Source organism: Salarias fasciatus, chromosome 19, assembly GCF_902148845.1.
Source record: "Salarias fasciatus chromosome 19, fSalaFa1.1, whole genome shotgun sequence".
In the NCBI taxonomy this organism is placed as follows: domain Eukaryota; kingdom Metazoa; phylum Chordata; class Actinopteri; order Blenniiformes; family Blenniidae; genus Salarias; species Salarias fasciatus.
The window spans coordinates 9,074,085-9,092,501 of NC_043763.1; the positions used below are offsets into that span (position 1 = coordinate 9,074,085).

General features: G+C 42.6%; 1 protein-coding gene across 1 annotated transcript; it reads right to left on the minus strand.

The window, feature by feature from the left end:
- Window positions 1-8,627: 8,627 nt before the first annotated feature.
- On the minus strand, window positions 8,628-17,892 carry lbh (LBH regulator of WNT signaling pathway). The gene is made up of 3 exons (XM_030117223.1): window positions 17,684-17,892; window positions 13,231-13,333; window positions 8,628-10,581 (listed from the first exon to the last, which is right to left on the minus strand). Exons 1-3 carry the CDS (start codon window positions 17,710-17,712, stop codon window positions 10,354-10,356), a joined length of 360 nt encoding a protein of 119 aa, XP_029973083.1. The 5' UTR covers window positions 17,713-17,892; the 3' UTR covers window positions 8,628-10,353.
- Window positions 17,893-18,417: the final 525 nt, after the last annotated feature.

The window sequence follows — 18,417 nt, forward strand, 5'->3', positions numbered from 1 at the left end:
CAGAACATACAACTCCACAAAGAAACTCTAAGCCAGTATGTGAACCCAGACCATCTTGCTGTGAGGCGCCAGTGCTAATCACTGCTCCACCATGCAGCCTTGGTGTTATTTTTATTTTATTTATTTTTTATTTGACTCTTATTTTACTAGGCAAGATGCTTAAGATCAAATGATGTGTTTTACAACCAAAGCCTGGTTAAAAATAATACAGAGGCAGTCAAAGTGAATAAATCATAAAAAACAACCAAAAAGAAACAGTCCCAGAGTCCTGGGGAAGTGTGAGGGGAAGGGAGGGTTGGATAAAGCAAAAAAAAGAGGTAACACGATAAAGCTGACTCAACACTCACTAAACACCACTAATACACAGCTGTGTGTTCTTCATTTATTTCATATGTTGGAACTTTGGCGGCTAAATCAGAACAACCCTGTCTGCCTCACATACTTGATTGAGCTTTATATATAATTTGGACTATTGAGAATATTCATTGCTGTAGAGGTGTTGGATTTTTTCCACTCCTTCCAGGGAATATCCCACTCTCAAATGAACTGTACATCCCCTGTTTTCGCACTAGACTTGAGCTTGTTTTTTTTTTTTTTTTATTATTTAAGCCAGGAAAATGAAGTTGAAACAAAATGACTCCTGCAAAATAGAAAAATGTGGCTCTCTAGGAGTTGCCCAAACTTGGAACCAGTCATTTTCATCACAGTGAATCATCTGAGAGCAGCCACATTCAAAGCAGTTACAGTCCACGTATTCAACCTTGTTTTTTTGAGCAACCGACCTCTAGTTCCACCTCCAGAGGGCTAGAGCTTCCTGCACAAGCTACATTGATCTCACTGCAAAAGTGGAAGTTAGATATCTAAAAAGGAATTAATGTTGTTTGTTGGCTTTGCTTAGTCTTTGTAATTTTCCTTGTCTCTTCTTCTTCACTGTACTTCTGAAGTTTTGGTTCCATATGTAGTTTGCAGCTTATCCTGGATGATTTGTTTTCTTTAAGTTTTCATACTTTTGGTGCAATTTAGTTCAACATTATAAACAAAATAATTAAGATTTGGATGTTAATGCTCTTATGAATGATACTAAGTGTTGTGATGAAGAACTCAGTCGCTTCTTTCATTGCTGCAGGTGTTTTCACTCAGGTTAACTCATTGTTGGTTGAATGAGTTAACCTCAAATGCTTTTTTTTGGACTGCAGGAGGAAACCAAAGAACCTGGTGAAAACCCACTGACACACACAGGGAGAACATGCAGACCCCACAATGCAGACAATAGTGGTTAAAATAATGTAATATATGAGAATGTAACTACATGGTCCAGATCTAAGGCAGCTTCACACTAAAGCTTTGAAAACAATGTGAAAGGAATGAGTTCTACCTTCAAATGACATGAAAAACACCCATTAAACAGACACAAGTGATCATCAAATAAAAGCTTGACATTTTCAGTCCTCACACAGGTGAGGATAAGACTGATTACCATCATTTAGATTATTACACTCATAGAAACACCAGATTTTCAACCATTTACACAAAAAAATAACAAGTCTCCACCATCTGTTTGAGGATAAGTTCAATATTAATGTCCCTTCATTGATGTATTTGAAGAATATATAAACATCAGGCTTCACAGTGTTTCAATAGACTCTTTCCTTGAATCCTGTTTGAGATCACAGACTGCTCCGTGTATTTCTGGACCCTTTATTTTTTTTGTTCCAAAGCTCAAAAGACTTTGTAAGTGTCAGCGTGTTGTTCCTCATGATCCTCTTGTTGTCGACGTGTCAGAAGTCATTCAGCATGGTACTGAAGATATATACCTCCTGACGGAGTTCTCCCACATAGCCTTTTAAAGTAGTGTAAATCCTGGCGTGTGTCATTTGTTTCTTTTACCCACAGTTATGAGCTGTTTCTACTGTTACAAATTACCTCAGCGTTCAGTGATGTGTGTGAGCAGATTGGTCAATGTGTCAGAGTGTATCCGAGCGTGTTCTCCCTGCATGTACATGTACGTGAGTGAGGTGGAGGCCGACTGACAGACAGGAGGAAAAGAGAGAGCGCACTTAGTCTAACTGGAGACTTTTCCATGACCTGCTCCCTATGGCATGCACTCTATCTGAAAGACTAAGAGAAGTGTATAGCTTTATCAGTATAAACTTCTCCGGGGTCAAAGCATCACTTCACCGGGGAACGGAAAAAACTTGAGCTCCGAAACGAGCTCACATTTTTCCCGTCTGGTGCCAACTCACCTTATAAAAAGAACAGAACATCCACAAGATTAAGGATGACTGTCTGAAATAATCCGCCGAAAGTAAACTCATCAGGTGCTTTTAATCACATTTTCTTTCAGGAATCCTCACAAAAAAAAAAAAAAAAAGGACCACAGTCATTTGAATCCATGAAGAACATAAAACACAAACTCATCGTTTGATAAAAGGCATCTTGGGAGATAAGCCAAACCTTTTTTTTTACAACTGAAGTTTAAGATCAAACTGACTGATAAACGTTGACAGCGGCCGCAGCATTAATTCATGTTAGACATGCCATTCTTCTTACATAAGCCCGAGCCGGGAGAGACGGAGTGACTTTTTCGGGCATTGTACGCTGCGTTTTGGTTTATTTTCATTTTGGAGTCTATTGATAGCACTTTAATGAGGTTTACAGGAAAAAAAAAAAAAGGTTTATTTTCTATTTAACATTCTTGCCTCTGATGACCCATTGTGCTTTTATGGAAGTTCAAAGTGGGGACGTGGCTCGTCAAACCGCGGGTCGTCTTCTTTTTTTACACCTGTAAAAACACACGCAGATTACTGTAGCTGTTAACCCTGAACGTGTCTGTATGTGCAATCCTGTCTCATCTCCTTCCCTACCTTCTCTGGTCTCTCTAAGCTATGAGGATTAGAGTGGTGGGGCCATAAGATGCCTATTTATATCAATGGCAGCCTATGGAAGGGCGGCATCCTGCGGTTTAGCACATTAACACACAAAACTATAACACAAAGCGGATGCCGGCAGCCTCGTATCGATCGAGGCTTTCAAAGCTTGGGGATGAGATAAAGATGCACCTTACATCACACAGTTTAAACACACAACGAGTCCCAGGGCGCTCAGACTTGTCGGCATCTACGTGCAGAGGCTGCAAATCCAGCAGATAGGTTACGTCTTGTTTGATGTGCGTGCCGTGTCCTCCGCTCACTTTTCAACTTTTTGAGTGGAGTTTGTTTTAAACATCACGGGTTACAGAGTAACCGACCTCACTCACTTTACGGCAGTCACATGCCATTTCTTTTCTGTCTCTTTTTCCACGTTTTCCTCATGCACGCCGTTCACAGTGTCACTTGGAAAGAACATTAGTTAAACTTTATTAGGGCAGGTCGACACTGAGCAACTCCTCCAGTGAGCTTTTTGCTTGGTTTGCATTTCACCGTATCCTCCTGGATCATATATAAACTATACTTAAAACGACAGCCAGTCTTTAACCTTTTATTATCCTTTAGACGGTGTTTGGAATACTGTTAAAACAATAGTTTTAGCTGTAGTCAATTTAATGTGGTGTTTTTTTTAAAGGCTGGGTCGTACGGCGGTGTAGTGGTAAACACTATTAACTCACAGTGATGATATGTCACACACTCACAGGAACTAATGCACAGTATGTTTGTGTTTAATCGTCATTCTTGTTCTTTATAGTATTTCCAGCAGTTGAGGTAAATTGAATCGGTTTGTAGGGCTGTTTTCATAGTTAGTACTCTCAGTGAGAATATCTTCTTTGGTGCCACAGAGTGTGTAGAGTGTGTCCTTGCCGTGCATTTGTAGGTTTACTTTCAATACCTTAATTTCTAAATGCGTGCAGGAAAACACAGCTTTGCGGCTAGTTGGTGAGGTGAGAATTGTTGAATAAAGCACTGAACATCAGTTTTTTTTCTCTTCTCTATCTTAACTTTACTCTTTGCCAAACTGCTCTTTGAGCGATTGCTATTTCACCAAACTCCTGTTTACCGGAGGAGGAGAGCCTTGTGAATGTTGAAGCGGCTCAGTCGTCCTGACAGCACCATGAAAGATGGTCTTAGTGGACTTGTACATGTTTGCACGCTGGCCGTTCACCTCAGTGACTCGAAGCTCCGGTATCCAGATTACAGAGCATCTTCCCCCACCTTAGTGACTTAGGTGAACTTAACGAGTAAATCAGCCGTCAGTCTGACCCACATAGCGCTGACGGCTCAAGTAATGTGTAACAGCGACGCCACAATAATACACTTATGTGCTCTGGCAAAAAACAGGTCAGAGGGAGATGATAGAAACTCAAGTTAAATCTGATACTTTTTAAAGAAGTCACCAGAAACTGGAACTCGTTTTAAGTGCCTTATGCAACACAGGTCATCGTGGAGGCCTTGCTACGCTCTAACTCTTCCAAATCCCTCGTTTTTCCTTCACCTTTTAATGCCCCCTTTCTTGTTGTATCCCTCTCACCACATCTTATTCTAGCTCTTCCCTTGTTGATGGTGCCAGATATGTGTCTACGCTCGGTGGGCCGTCTCCAGACAAGTTATAAATAACTATCTAGAGTTTTTTGCTTCATGTCCTGAGAGCTCTGCTCGCTTCTCACACTTGAGGAACCATGGGAAAAGAATCTTTCCCTTACGCACATGGCACTCGTAATAACAGACGCAGTCATACAGTGCATAAAAAGCGCCCGTTTGCAAGCCGAGCGCAAGCACACTGACGGTTATGCACGGGCGCAGAATAAAGCATCTCCTTGGCTTGGTCGCAGAGCTAAAATAGCAAGGTTATAAGAACAGGGGCACTGTTTGTAATGAAACACAACCTGTGCGGTGGGAATGCAGTGTGCATTTCTGCTGTTGTGTAAGTATGGGAAACTTGCTGAAACAACAGAACGGGATAAAAGCCTGGGAGAGCAAAAAATAGAAGGAACAAGTAAAGCAATCAGACTGCAGAGAGAAGTTTGAAAAAAAAAATGCGAAGGACTGGAGAAACGCCAGGCATTATTTTTCTCCGAATGACAAACGGAGGGAGAGGGTTATGCTATAGGAAATGTGCGGAGGAGTGACAGAGAAACAGTGTTAATGTGGACTGTAGTTGGGAGTCCAGGAGAATTTGGGGGCTGGCAGGTCAGACTCCGCTGACACACTGGGATCAGCGATGGGATTGTTTCCATTGGAAAGAATTCCAAGAATGAGCCAGAAGAGCTATCAGTGACTTCACTCACAGGACTTTGACAACAGTTTTAATACATAGCCAGACACACACACACACACACACACACACACACACACACACGCTCTCACACACACTTTTAAAGATACTGCGCCTCATGCCAACAATGGTGTGCGAGACACTCTCAAGCCCCCGAGTCCTCATCTTACCGCTCGCAGGATGAATGTTGCCACGTCTGACCACCGGCGGGGCGGTTAAGGAAAAGATTTACAGCCTTAGGAAATTACTGGACGATGCAGATGCAATCAAGCATTTCTTCCATGAACTCAATTTAACACGAGGGAACATGCAAAGGCCAAAACCCACTCCTCTGAACAGTTTCACATTCTGGATAGACGGTATATTATAAATAAACTCATGAGCAAACGGGCCTTCGACCAATCAAAGCATGCTCTGGAGTTATTTGTTATTTTTCGTGAGATACGTCGACATTATGGAAAATGTATTTGCTGCTTTCTTGCGAAGTGTCATTAAAGGGTTATTGATAGCGTCCTCATGTTTCACATAAAGTAAATAAGTTTTGGATGGGTCGTGAAAACATTAAGCACACCCTGAAATAACAAGACTGAGCATGTTATTGAGCTTTAGAGGTTATGATTGGTGTGTTTTTTTTTTTTACTGTAATATTGGATCAAATCCAAATCAAGTGAAAGGATGAATTTTACATCAGAATCTGAATAAAAAAGATCTTTATTTCTGGTATATTAAGCAATATTTAATTTGTTCCATGGTTTGGGAGAGGCAGTAACGACACTCAGCTGATATTAACATAACTTTTACACACATTCAAATGTAAACAGTCCATGGAAACAGAGACAAATAATTTTAGCATATAGACATATTGAGGAGTGATAGAAAGTGGAGGTACATATTTGTTTATACACACATCCTGAACATGTCAGCAGTCCATCACAAGACAAACAGAGAAAGAGAGACACACATTCAATCTTACAGGGAATTTAGAGTCAACAAATCCCTAAAAGACAAGTTTTTGAACTGTGAGAGGAATAAAAGTCAAATAAAACCTAAAGACACACAAGGAGAAGACGCAAACTCCACACAAAGAGGCAGAGGCAGGACTCAGATGATCTCTTAATTACAACACAATCACTTCATTTTTACATTATGAGGCAATAAAGTAAACATTAATGTTTCCAGGTGATATTAAGATGATGAGAAATGTAATCAGGAGACAAAACTTTCCACAGAGAACTGTCAGGGAAGCAAACATCATCTCAACAGCCACAACTCGCATAATTAAAAACAGCTGAAATGAAGAAGGCTGTAACTGATCCTATCATGCAGACATAACAGATACTAAAACTCATACATTCCTCAGTCTATCAAATTATTGATGAGTTAATTCATTATGTAGGTTTTTTATAGTGTATGTCATAAATGGTAATGGATATCATCTTCTCATTGGGAGTCTCTCGTTACCAAAAGCACATAAGAGGGAATAATCACATAAAGATATCAAGAACAAACTTTACTTTAAAGAAAATAATACTTGAAGTGTTCTTTTCAGAACTGTCAAGTGCACCGTGGTGAAGAAAAGTACAGACACATGCATTAGGACTCTGTCAAAAAATTAAAGTCACATGTATTTGAATATTATTCTGCAACCATGGAGCATTGATGTTGGGTGAGGTAGAATAATAGACGTCACAGCTCTTAATATGTCTTCAGTAGTATGACAGTTTCAGCATGAGGTGACTACAGTGTTCAGTGAGCTAGGGTTTCTATTGGAGGTTAATATTGTTTAATATTTATTTTTGGTTGTATCAGGTGGATGAGTTCTATTCTGTGGTGTCACTGAATGTATGTCATCATTTTTTTTTTTTTACATTTTTCCAAAGACAAACCAATAACGACATGCAGTACCTCAAAGCCCCTGTCCGGGATATAAACTATGCTTGGAAGCAGCAAAAGCGAACGCTAATCACAGGGTTTGAAACTGGATTCTGAGTCAGTTAATCAGCTGAGCCCAGGACACAGAAAAAAAAAGAGGGGGAGATAAGAGGAGCTCAAAATGTCAGGATGCCATGGAAACATGCTGCGGGGCTCCCGTTCGTATCTCCTTCAGCTCCAGACGCGCAGGACCTTTCCTTATTAAAATGGAAGCATATTGCTTTCTCTCCAGCGATGTCTGAGAGACGACGTGGAGTTCAGGGGTCGCTGGCTGACGTCACACGTCTGCGTTGTTGGGTGCAGTTCTGCCCGTCCTCTCCCCGAGGACCGCCGCTGTCCCTTTCTAGCTACTTGTGATTTCTCTTTCCATGATCTCACGACTTTTTCCACTGAGATCCAAAAAAACAGCCACCAAGAAAGTCACAGGACATTCGTTTTCTGGCCCGTCGAGGTTTTACACACTGTTGAGCACCGTTATCAGCTGGGGGGGTATTAATAACTGTTTACGCTCCACTTTTTTCCGTGAAAAAAGGAAGCAGGGGAGAATGGTATTTCATTATTTCCCTTCCAGGAAGTGACAGGAAAACCTTGAGAGCGCCACCTTGGCCTATCTCCGAGGCCCCGAGCCCCCCGACGGCCCTTCCGCGGCAAGTCTGATGGACTATTCCCGGTACTGGGCAATCAAACTTGACCCACCAGGGTCGGTAATACAGGATGCAGCACTAAATCACCTGAGAAGTTTCCATTCTAACTGCGATCAGAAGGCTTTTTGTTTATTCCCATAAAGCCCCCAGCTCCACATTACGGCTTTTCCACTCAACCGCATTTTATTAGACGAGTATCTTTGTGGAGAGGGTTTATGGGTAGAGCGTGAGGAGCTCCACCACTAGTTTATACCAAGACTGTTCCTAATATTTCTGTAATTAAAAAAAAAAAGAAATCCTTCGAGAGATTAGCGAGTGAAAACAATGTATGAAAGCCATTCAGTATTCAGGAATGAGATTTTGGTGAGACTGTGTGCTAGTTGAAGACAGGAAGTAAGGCTGTGGCGCACTCTCGCTTCTATATTTACATGTAATTGATGCATCTGTTTTTGTAGAGAGTGAAAGAGAGCCAGGTAGGGAGACATGGGAAAAAAAGAGGAAAGAGAGAGAGAAGGAATCGGAAAGAACAGGATCTAAAGACAAAAGAAAAATGCCAGCAAGAGACTGAAAAGAGGGAGAAGCTGAAGAAACTATAAAAGAAAGAGAAACATTCTGCATGTGAACAACCCAAACAGGAAACAATACCTTTTTTTCTGTAACCACAGCAGGTTAAGCAAGTGGTTCCAAAAGAGAAGGGGGGGTGAGGCGGGTTGACATCAAGGAAAATGAAAGTAAACCTGAATTCAAGCGGAATCTACTTCAGAATGTGCTGAAGGATCAACCCTCCAAAAAACCCCCTCATTTGCTTCATCTTGTGCGATCACAATTAAAGACACGCCACACAGCTGGATAGCAAATTCAAATGTTTATTTACAGCCTCTGCAATAGTCACCAATAAAAGTGGTCTAAATACAAAAAAACAAAAAAAGAAGAAGAAAGAAAAGAAAAGAAAGATGGCGGCTAATCTCCCTGAGCTTTACAAAAACAATGTGGGACCTGCAGGGGACTGACTGGAGCAGGAGAGGAGATGTTTTGTACACAGCCCTAATGCCACTCAAATGAGGAGTTACGAAAACCAGGAGACATCTCAGCCATGCTCGCCACAACAGTAACACCAGGCTGTACACAAATGGAAATCTTTTCCACAAACAGGAAGTTGCCATGGTTGGGTGGTTAAAAAAAAAAAAAAAAAAAAAAAAAAAAAGGAATAATCACTTTTGAAATTCCACATCAGCAAATGAGCCGACAACCAGAGAACAAGACGGAACTTTGGCAGACGTCACCAATCATTTCACCGATGAACCAAGAGTACATTTTCAGGTATTTCTAAGCCGTGGAGTGAACTCAGCAAACTGTATTCCACGCCATCAGAAGTTTGGCTGCTTTAGAAAAAAAAAGAAAAAAAAAAAGAACAGGAAGACACGAGAAACCTTCAGCTCAGATGTTTACAGCTCAGAGCAACGTCTTTCGAAAAAAGAAACCGCACCCACAGTACAAATATGATCAGTGCACAAGGCCTCCAGGGTTAGCTCACTGGAACATGTATTTACACTTCTTTCATCGAGTCTGTACATTTTACTAAGTGCTTTTTTTTTTTAAAGTTAGAATTTTCCATATTTGCTCAGTTTTCCCCATTGATAACCGGTGTGCGACGCGTCCTGTTGACACAGTCATACAGCTCATCGTCAGGCTTTAAGGACGCCAGCGAGGAGTCGATCATAGCATAGCTGTGCCTTCAGTGCATAACAAACCTGCCAAGTCAACTCACACAGGTGCTTTTTTTTTTAAATATTTTTTATAACATTATTTCATTTTCTGCTTTTTTTAGTTCTCTAAATAACCCCAGGTTGCCTTTTTACTGTGAATGCATAACCTCAGATCAAATGTACAATTTAGACAAATCAGGTGACGGGGGGAAAATAAACCCAGAGACACACTTTTCAAAAAAAAAAAAGAAAAAGAAAAGAAAAAAAACTTGTCACAAAACATTCACATCATCTAGACACCAGTGGCAATCACAATAGTCAACATAGCAATCCAGAAACAGAACACAAACATGGACGGTGCACTGTACAATAAATCCCACGGGTACCACAATAGTTCTGTACGCAAGTAGAAAGTCTCTGGGGTCATGATGCCAGCCATTCTGGAGTAAAGAACTGAGCAGAAGTAGCTCTCCGCAGATTAAGAGCTGAAGCACTGAGCTGCCGCTGTCCGACGCGACATCCCGCTGGGGGGGCCGGGACAAACGCAGTGGTAGACATCATAGGAAAAAGGATTAGCTGTCCAATCGTTTGAGTCCATTTTGGTGGGACTGAAGTCCAGGAAGATAAAACATTGTGTGAGAGAGTATGTGTGTGTGTGTGTGTATTGCTTTTTCTTGTGGGAGTGACCTTTTGGTGTCAAGGGCAACCAGATGGCATCATGGGACCGTGAATGCATCTGTCAGTCGAGTCTACTGGAGTGCTGAGGTGGAGAGTAACCAGTGTGTGTGTGTGTGTGTGTGTGTGTGTGTGAGGAAACGTCCATCAGGAAGAAGGAACACCGACGTGCGGCTGCTGCAACGCGCTCTCTAGTGCTGGGAATTCAGCGTCGGGTGTCCATTTTGAATGCTACCATTAAGCTGTTCCTCTTCCTCCTCCTCCTCTTCCTCTTCCTCCTCTTCACTGACCAGGAACTCCTCTGGAGGCCAGCGAAGCTCCCCGCTCTCCACTTCTCCTTCTGTCGGCTCCACCACGATGGACGGGAGGCGATCTTTGAGTTTACAGCAGCGATCGAAATCTGACGGGTCCGGGAATATCTAAGAAAAAGAAAAGACGAGACAGAAAAGAGTAGAAAAGATCAACAGCCTGCTCAGTAGTAAAGCAAATGAGACTGACATGCAAAGCAATAGAGGAAAACATGTCGTGCCTTTGAGGGAAAAACTTCCGAGCACCTTTGTTGAAGGTATTTGTGACTCTTTCACGACAGAGCGGAAGTGTTTCAGGCTCAACGGCACGGTCGAAAACATCATGCGAAGACCAAGAAGTGTCTAATGCCTAAAATCCTTGTGGTGTACCTGCTCTCAACCCATCCCACATTCCTGCAGTTCCACAGGCAGCTCCTCTCAGGTGCTCACGCAGGAAAGTTGCGCAAGCCGTGCGTGGGCAAAGTGACGCATCTCTTGCCAGACTTTCGGGGAAACGCTGCGTCATGTTTAATCACGACGCCAAGTCACCGGCAACTGCCGATGAACTCATCCACAGCACTCAGAAGATTACACAAGAGCGTAATAACAGCAATCTGAATCAACAGCTAATTAATAGGAACGTGCAAGTCATTTGATTTGCATTTTAAATAGAACAGTCAGCCCTCTAATCGACGACATTTAAAGTTCTGCGGACTGAAAGTCAGGAAAACAGTTTCGGGAAGGACATGAATCAGCGGAGCGATCTGCAGATCCTGACTGATGTGAGCGCTTGTAAGTGCAGCATGCCACACTCGATTGTTTAGATGTGAAATGAGACATCCTGACAACAGAGATTACATGCGTTCGCTGTCCTGGTAGGCCCGGACATCAACCTCTGACTTTCTCTCTGTTCTCAGGAACAGGGGAAACGGCCCCTGGGGGGAAAAAAATGCTTGCCACTCCTGATCCAAGAACAGCATTTTTTTTTTTTTTTTTGCTGTTGTTTGGATAAAGTGGATGAATATTTTTAGACCTGCATATTTCACTCCAAGACGTTTCAAGGGGTGGGGGCGATGTCGCCGTCTGGGCAAAGAGCCCAGTGGAAAGAGCATTAGACGAGGCAGGAGAGAGAGGAAGACAAGAGATAGAAGGGATCCAGCTGTGTCCAAGTCTCCATGAGTTCCATAGGAGGCAGAAGAAAATGACAAAAACACTATCAACATATCCTGAAGGTGCAACGTCCCCAGGTCATGAACGTGTGCACGTTTCCACCAATACTTGACTTCCTTCAGCCTCAGCTGCACATAGAAACACATATGAAAAGCTGCTATTAAAAAGCTGTAGTTATGTGTAATTCCTGTGTGTTTCCGGCCTGCGCCGCCACACTTCACTGCGCGTCAGCTCCAAGGGGAGCTGCGACCTTGCCTTCAGACCGCTGGCTAGCATGCTTAATCGTTTCAATTCCAGTGACAGGAAGTGACAATGCAGAGGCTATTTTAGGGCTTTTCTCGCACGTGGAGTTCGCTTAGTTCGGGGCATAATACGGCTGAGTCATGACTATCTTTTGATAGTTTGATAGTTCAATAATTTCACATCTATACACTTCTATTTACCCTTTGACACGTCTGGTTGAATTGGGTTCTGTACATAAGGATGGATGGTTTGGTAGATTAAGCTAGCTGCTACTGAGGGCAAACTTATGCAAGCTCATCCATTTAACGTGAAGCCTGTTAAACAAGGTGGTTAATTGTCTCTCAGCTGTTTTCCCCCCAAGTCCACAGTTTTCTCCAGTCTTTCTGGACTTCCCTAGTCACATAATTCAAGTCCCACTGAAGCCATAATGGAGGAAGTGACTCGTATAGCATCACCGCTAACACGGAGCCCGTGACCTTGGGCAATTGTTTCGGGAGGATGGAAAGAGTGGAGAAATAGCAACTGAGAAACTCCTCTTCCCCTCCTCTCATCCTCTCACACAGACTCACAGCAGGGGTGTGAACTGAGGGACAGGAAGCCGGACTTTTCCTCTAGGTCAGTCTACATCCTCAGTTTATATCCACATACGCACGCACGGGCTGTTGCATAAAGATCCTAAAAGTACCGAATCCTTCAATACTTACAATCAGTTCCTCAGATATCATGGATCAAATCACTTTTCCGTGCAGAATATAAAATGGTTCAAGTATCAACACGTTTGTGCCGTTTTCCCACAAGACACAAATGAGCCCCTGCAGCCAGCAGCTGTGAGTTTAAATAGTTTAGATTCCGAGATGACCCGATTGGGCTGACAGTAAAACAAAAGCTGCTGGCAGCAGCTTGTCACAACCACCTGATGCCTGTATCTACAATCTCTTTGAATTTGCATGGTTTATTTTTGTCAAAGACTGCTGTATATTTGCAATCTGCTCAGCAGGCTTTTTATTTCTGCCAATTGTGTGAAGTGACAGCTATAATCTGCCATGTCTGGCTCTGTATTTATCAGACAATGAAAAAAATATGGCAGACGTATCATGCTTTTAAATGTTTTGACCATGAAGTTTATTGTAGTTTAATAAGTTTAATATACCCTCATTAATATTTATAAGTTATTTTTGTGATAGTAAATAACACAATGCTTATTAAACCTTCTCTTAAATGTTCACTCTCATTATCAATCAATAAATCCTATCTCTCCTTACAGTTTTTAATGCTACTATGTTTTAATAACCTCATAAATCTAGTGAGGATGTAGTGATTCAGAAAGAAGCATTAGCAGCGAGGCAGTGCTTTTACCAATCGTCCTACCTGGAAGGAGAGTCTGTCCTTGCTGGGACTGAGCCTCATATCCTCCATGGGGGTGCTGTTGATCATCACCTCAGTCATATCTCGGCTGGGCACAAACACTGGGCTGCAGGGTTGGGACGAAAAAAGAAATATGGTCAGTGCACACGGGTGAGATCCAGTTGTGATTCTAATTTTAAGTGCATTAGCCTGGCATTTGAAGAGAAAATGCAGACTATGCTTAAAAAAAGAAAACAAACAAAAAAAACATTGATTGGACAGAGAATACACAGCCACAGGTTGTAACTAATCAATACTGGCATGTAACAAAGACAGAAAGCCAGAAACACGAGGCGAATAAAACATTGTCCCTTTTGTTTATACTCTTTGCATTCTGACCACAATACAACAAGCATCCATTCTGTGCACTGCAAAGCTGCACAGCATCAGTGTGGCTTGCATAAGGTGGCTGTTTCTAAATACAGGATGATGTGCTCTCGCACTAGCAACCAGAGAACAGTCATTGTGAGAGTTCGCTGCAGGCGGGTTGTGGTATTTGACTGGGGAGGAACTTGATGTACTCGATTCCATCAAAGCTTGGCCAAACTTTCCATTTTAGATGAAAGAAACAAGAGGTTGTTTGTCCACACGAAGTGCATTCACTCCCCAGTATTGTCATGGTAAAGCTTAAAGAAAGAAAAAAAAAACTTCAAACAGGTCACTGGACTGAGAGAACGGCCGTCTTGAGACGCGATGCTTAACGGCCTTCTCACGCTCTCTATTTAAAGCCTGGTGCCTGCTGGTCAGTGGCCACAGGCTCGGGGTTTGTGTGGTCAGTGGCTATATAGGACAAAGAAAACAGGACACTACACAAGAAGAAGCTCACTCACATCCTCACATTATCTGAATCACCAGGTTTGTTTTTTGTATGTTTTGTTTTTTGTTTTTTTTTTGGAGGGGGAGATGAGATGAGTGGGCTCTGCTTGACCTACTTTGAATCCTAAATGAAATGTTTATTTTTGGCTGCAACAGAATGGTGACAAATCAAACCATGGTGGCGTTTAGAAACACGATTTTAAAAGAAGGGATTATTATGTAAAACATGCTTTCCATCCAATTCATTTCATCTTTTAATATAGCCCTCTCTAGCTTAGAAAAAAAAAAAAAACCCTGCATGGAAGTCAAAAATAGCACATTCGTAAAATCCTGAAAATATCAAATCAAATCACATAAATGCATCATACATTATAAAAACAAAAATCACTTTAAATAAAGTGCATAAATGTTGAATTCCTGATGAAGCAGCACCATTTGCAGAAATGGGCCAAAGAATTCGAGTTTTCAGTGCAGCTGAACACATTGAGAAGCTTCATCTTGAGACATTCATTTGTTCAAGTCTCAGTCCAAAAGCAGGTAACGGTCACTGACAGGAGTCGTTCGATCCCAGGAAATCAATATCCCCCGAAGCAATGCCTGATCATCAGTTTTTCCATTCCCAAATTTAACACACACCCCTTTTTGTTTTCACGAGGAAACACTGACATCACAGCAGGGTGCAGGAGTGGCTCTGAAAAAATGCTAACACTGAAAAGCTTTCAACTGGAACGCTGTAAGCAACTTTTTTCTGCACCAGTCAGACGATATGCATGCTCGGCCTAAACAATGGCCGGATATCCAAAAATAAAACTAAGAAAAGAAAAGAGGCTTGAGGGAAATGCAAGGCCTGACATGAAGAAAAAGAAAAAGTCAGCTGGTGTTGCTCTCGAACTCATATCATCATGGAGTAGAGAGTGCAGAGCAGGGTGAGGCAGGCATGCAAAAAGAGGCAAAGGAGAAGACGGAGGGGGAACAATGACAGTGAAAACCTGAGGAGAGGAGGAGCAGGGAAGGGAGGGAACGGAGAGAAAAGAAAGATAAACACCCAGGCCTTGCCAGTCATATTTCTGTACTGGGATCGTATAAACATCCTGCTCGGCTAAGAATAACAGAACGTCGGCCTAATAAAACATAAAGGGGCACAATGAGGAGGAAGTGGGGGTGCGCAAGTGACAAGTCAACCTGGGAGGAAACAAACACACAGAAACTACCATCGCAGTTATTATTGATCCGAATGTCACAAAGGGATGAGCAGCAGGTCCCTCCCTCTCGAGGGGGGGGGGGGGGGGGGGGGGGGGGGGCATTAGCGGCTCTCTGCATCCACTCATCAGGGCTCATGCTTGATATTCAGGCCCACACGAGCTGAATCACACACGGCCGCATTCAAACCTGCATCCAAAGTGGCCAGACCGTCCGATTCCGCAGGCCAGACACATTTTCGGACAACGGCCCTGCTGATTAATGGATGAGACTCGTGGAGCAGATGGCAGCAAATCTCTTTACCACTTGACCCAGTCAACTTAAAGCATACCTGGGCCAGCCGGCTTCTTAATGCCACATCCGAGCAAGGCACAGATGGATGGCAGGTAACATCAGGACATTAAGTCGGTACCATGTGTCCTAAACAATACGCTCAAAACTGAAGAAACTATTCAGTTGCCTGCTGTAAACAGAAATCAAAAATTATCTGATGAAAGTCCAGTTGAGAGCCTCTCTATGTGGAGTTTGCATGTTTTTTTGGTTTGGGTGCAAAAATGCATTTAAGATGTTCCAGATTGCTGAACTTGGCCATAAGTGTGAATGTGTATATTCAGCAGAAAGGTAGATTCACTCCCAACAATCCTGCAGCAGCCTCATTTAAACAGCAGGTCCTTTTGTTATGGTCTCTAAACCCATTCGCCATGCCATCCTTAACCCACGCCATTCACAATCACCCATTTAACATATGTCTAAAGACCGACAGTCCTAACGCATGCAATTATGTAAGTGTCACACCGGCTTCATCCTCCTGTCCCAGGACTATAAAAAGTGCCAAGGCCGTGCGTTACTGTAGCGCCTCGCTCGTCTTTACAGTAGCGGTGCTGCTGACAGGAGCACAAGGGTTACCCACAACAACCCCACTGTACAAGAAGGGAATTTATGCCGTCAACACTGGTTCCTCTCTGCCACCTCTCACTTCTTACTACAGCGATCATAAATCTCGGGCCCATGTGGAGACGGGGCAGAGCTGCTGACGTGCTTTGCCAGCGCTGCGATTTCTGCCAGTCGACTCACACCACTCTGCAGGTATGTGGGAGGTGGGGTGGATTGAGTAACACAACACCCCTCTCCCAGGAGTGAAGCGGAATGAAAGGATCGCATGTGAATTCCTATGGTTTGACTTGCCTGTTAAAATTTATGATCAGAAACATAAATCAAAAGGCCTGAACTAATGTTTTTATGTTGCCATATAAACACTGAATTCGGTTCACTTGGACATTGTTGCGTTATGTAATACAACATACCTGCTATCCTTTCAACCAGTAAAAAAAAAATGTATTGAGGAATTACTGTAATATAATCGCTTGTCTGTGTTTTGGGATGACATTGAACTGAATTACAGTGTCAGTAGAACCAGTTTGTCTGTGTTGACCACTGCATTACCATATATGAGAGGCTGCCATGAGGAATAAACATGATAAAAAAGTGAACTTCATGAGAGTAGAGCTGATGTGTTGGTATAACTACAGCTAATGAAGAAGTCTGTGGGTTGACCGAGAAAACCAAACATTTCAGGAAGCAGTTCTCACTCAAGTATCATTACAGAAAGCACAAACTTAGCCCTGAAGTGAGCAAGCAAGCACAGACAAGAAAATAAAGTGTGGTTACTGCAACGAGGTCGAATCAGAACTTCCTGGTAGAGACACAGAGAGGCTTGGTGAGGTTTTAACACCACTTGTGAAACAACAATACCATGCAAGCTGTGCATCCTTCAACAGGAAGGAAAACACTCTGACAATAAGAGAACAAAGATGCACCTTCATCTTTGTATTAGTGCATGAATTAAAGAGGTTGACGGTTCCCTGATAATACAGTTTTACGTGCAGCCATCCTTCCTCATTTGAACTGCACCTGCAGCACTAAAGATCACAGAATGGAAACAATGACCGGTTCATTTCAACACTAACAATGTCTCGGAAATTAAAGTGTGTTTCACTAAATCTGGATTTCTCATATATGGAAAAGCACTGTGTGACCACTGTGACCTTTCCAGATTGCTACAAACTGCAGCAAGCCTGACATCTATTATGTTACAAAAAAAAAAAAAAAAAAAAAAAAAAAAACTACTTGGAAAATAAAAAATGAAAGAGGATGCCATTCTAACTTTACCTTTCTTTCCAGTCTGTACCATTTCCCATTTTTGTGGCATCAGCCCGTTGGAAAAAAAAAAAAAAACAAAACCCCCAAAACAAAGGAAACAAGAGTGGGTGTAGCATCAAAGGTTGTTTCTGAGGGAAATCACCAAGCATAACCAACCACTTCAACATCTTTTCACCTGTTAAGTGCATGAAGACGATTCAGTTATAAACAAAGAAAAAAACTTCTGTGTGCGAGTACTCACCAGTATATCTGAGGTGAAAATACAGACATGAATTCACACCTGCTGTCAATCCTGTTGAGGGATCTGATGACTGAGACTCTCTCTGGACTTTTTTTTTTCTTTGTTTTGTTTCCCCTCGAGGGTAGTTTAAAAAAAACCCCCTTAAAGACCCCAAATAACTGTTTAGCAAGGAGTTTAAAAAGCCTGAGAACAAAACGCCGCTTTCCAGATTGGTGCGTCTGAGCTGCTCCACAGCTGTGTGGTGTATTTATAAGAGAGGCGTGTACCCGCGCGACCGGAGGGACACACCCCCCTCCCGTGCACGAGCCAAAAAATCCTCAATGGTGTCTAGTCCGAGGCAGCGGCCAATCAGAGCGCAGGGGGCCGGGGCGGGCCCCGCCCCCGAACCCGCTGACGTCAGCAGGCGCTGAACCCGCTCACTGGGAATGGACAAAAAGATACCGCACCACGCTATTGATCTGTAGTCTCCAAGGCAACAAAATGACAGTCTTACCCCCTTTTGAATGACAAAAAAAAAAAAAAAGAAAGAAAAGAAAAAAAACCCGTTAGGTAATCCGTCAGACTAAACCCAAATTAGGCGGAGAGATTAGATGCATCTCATTCACAAATATTCCAAGGGCAAGTCAATGTCTTGCAGGTTTCATTGACAACAACTGGCCATGCAGGCAGAGCTTCGTCTCCATCTCACTACACAATGCATGCATACATGCAAAATAAATAAATAAATGAATAAA

Bases quoted from the DNA above. Each gene is read 5' to 3' on its own strand.
- lbh (XM_030117223.1), bottom strand. From the start codon at position 17,712: ATGTCTGTATTTTCACCTCAGATATACTG. The intron at 13,334-17,683 runs GTGAGTACTCGC...CCAACCCTGCAG, and splicing joins TTTTCACCTCAGATATACTG to CCCAGTGTTTGTGCCCAGCC. The intron at 10,582-13,230 runs GTAGGACGATTG...TCTTTTTCTTAG, and splicing joins AGGACAGACTCTCCTTCCAG to ATATTCCCGGACCCGTCAGA.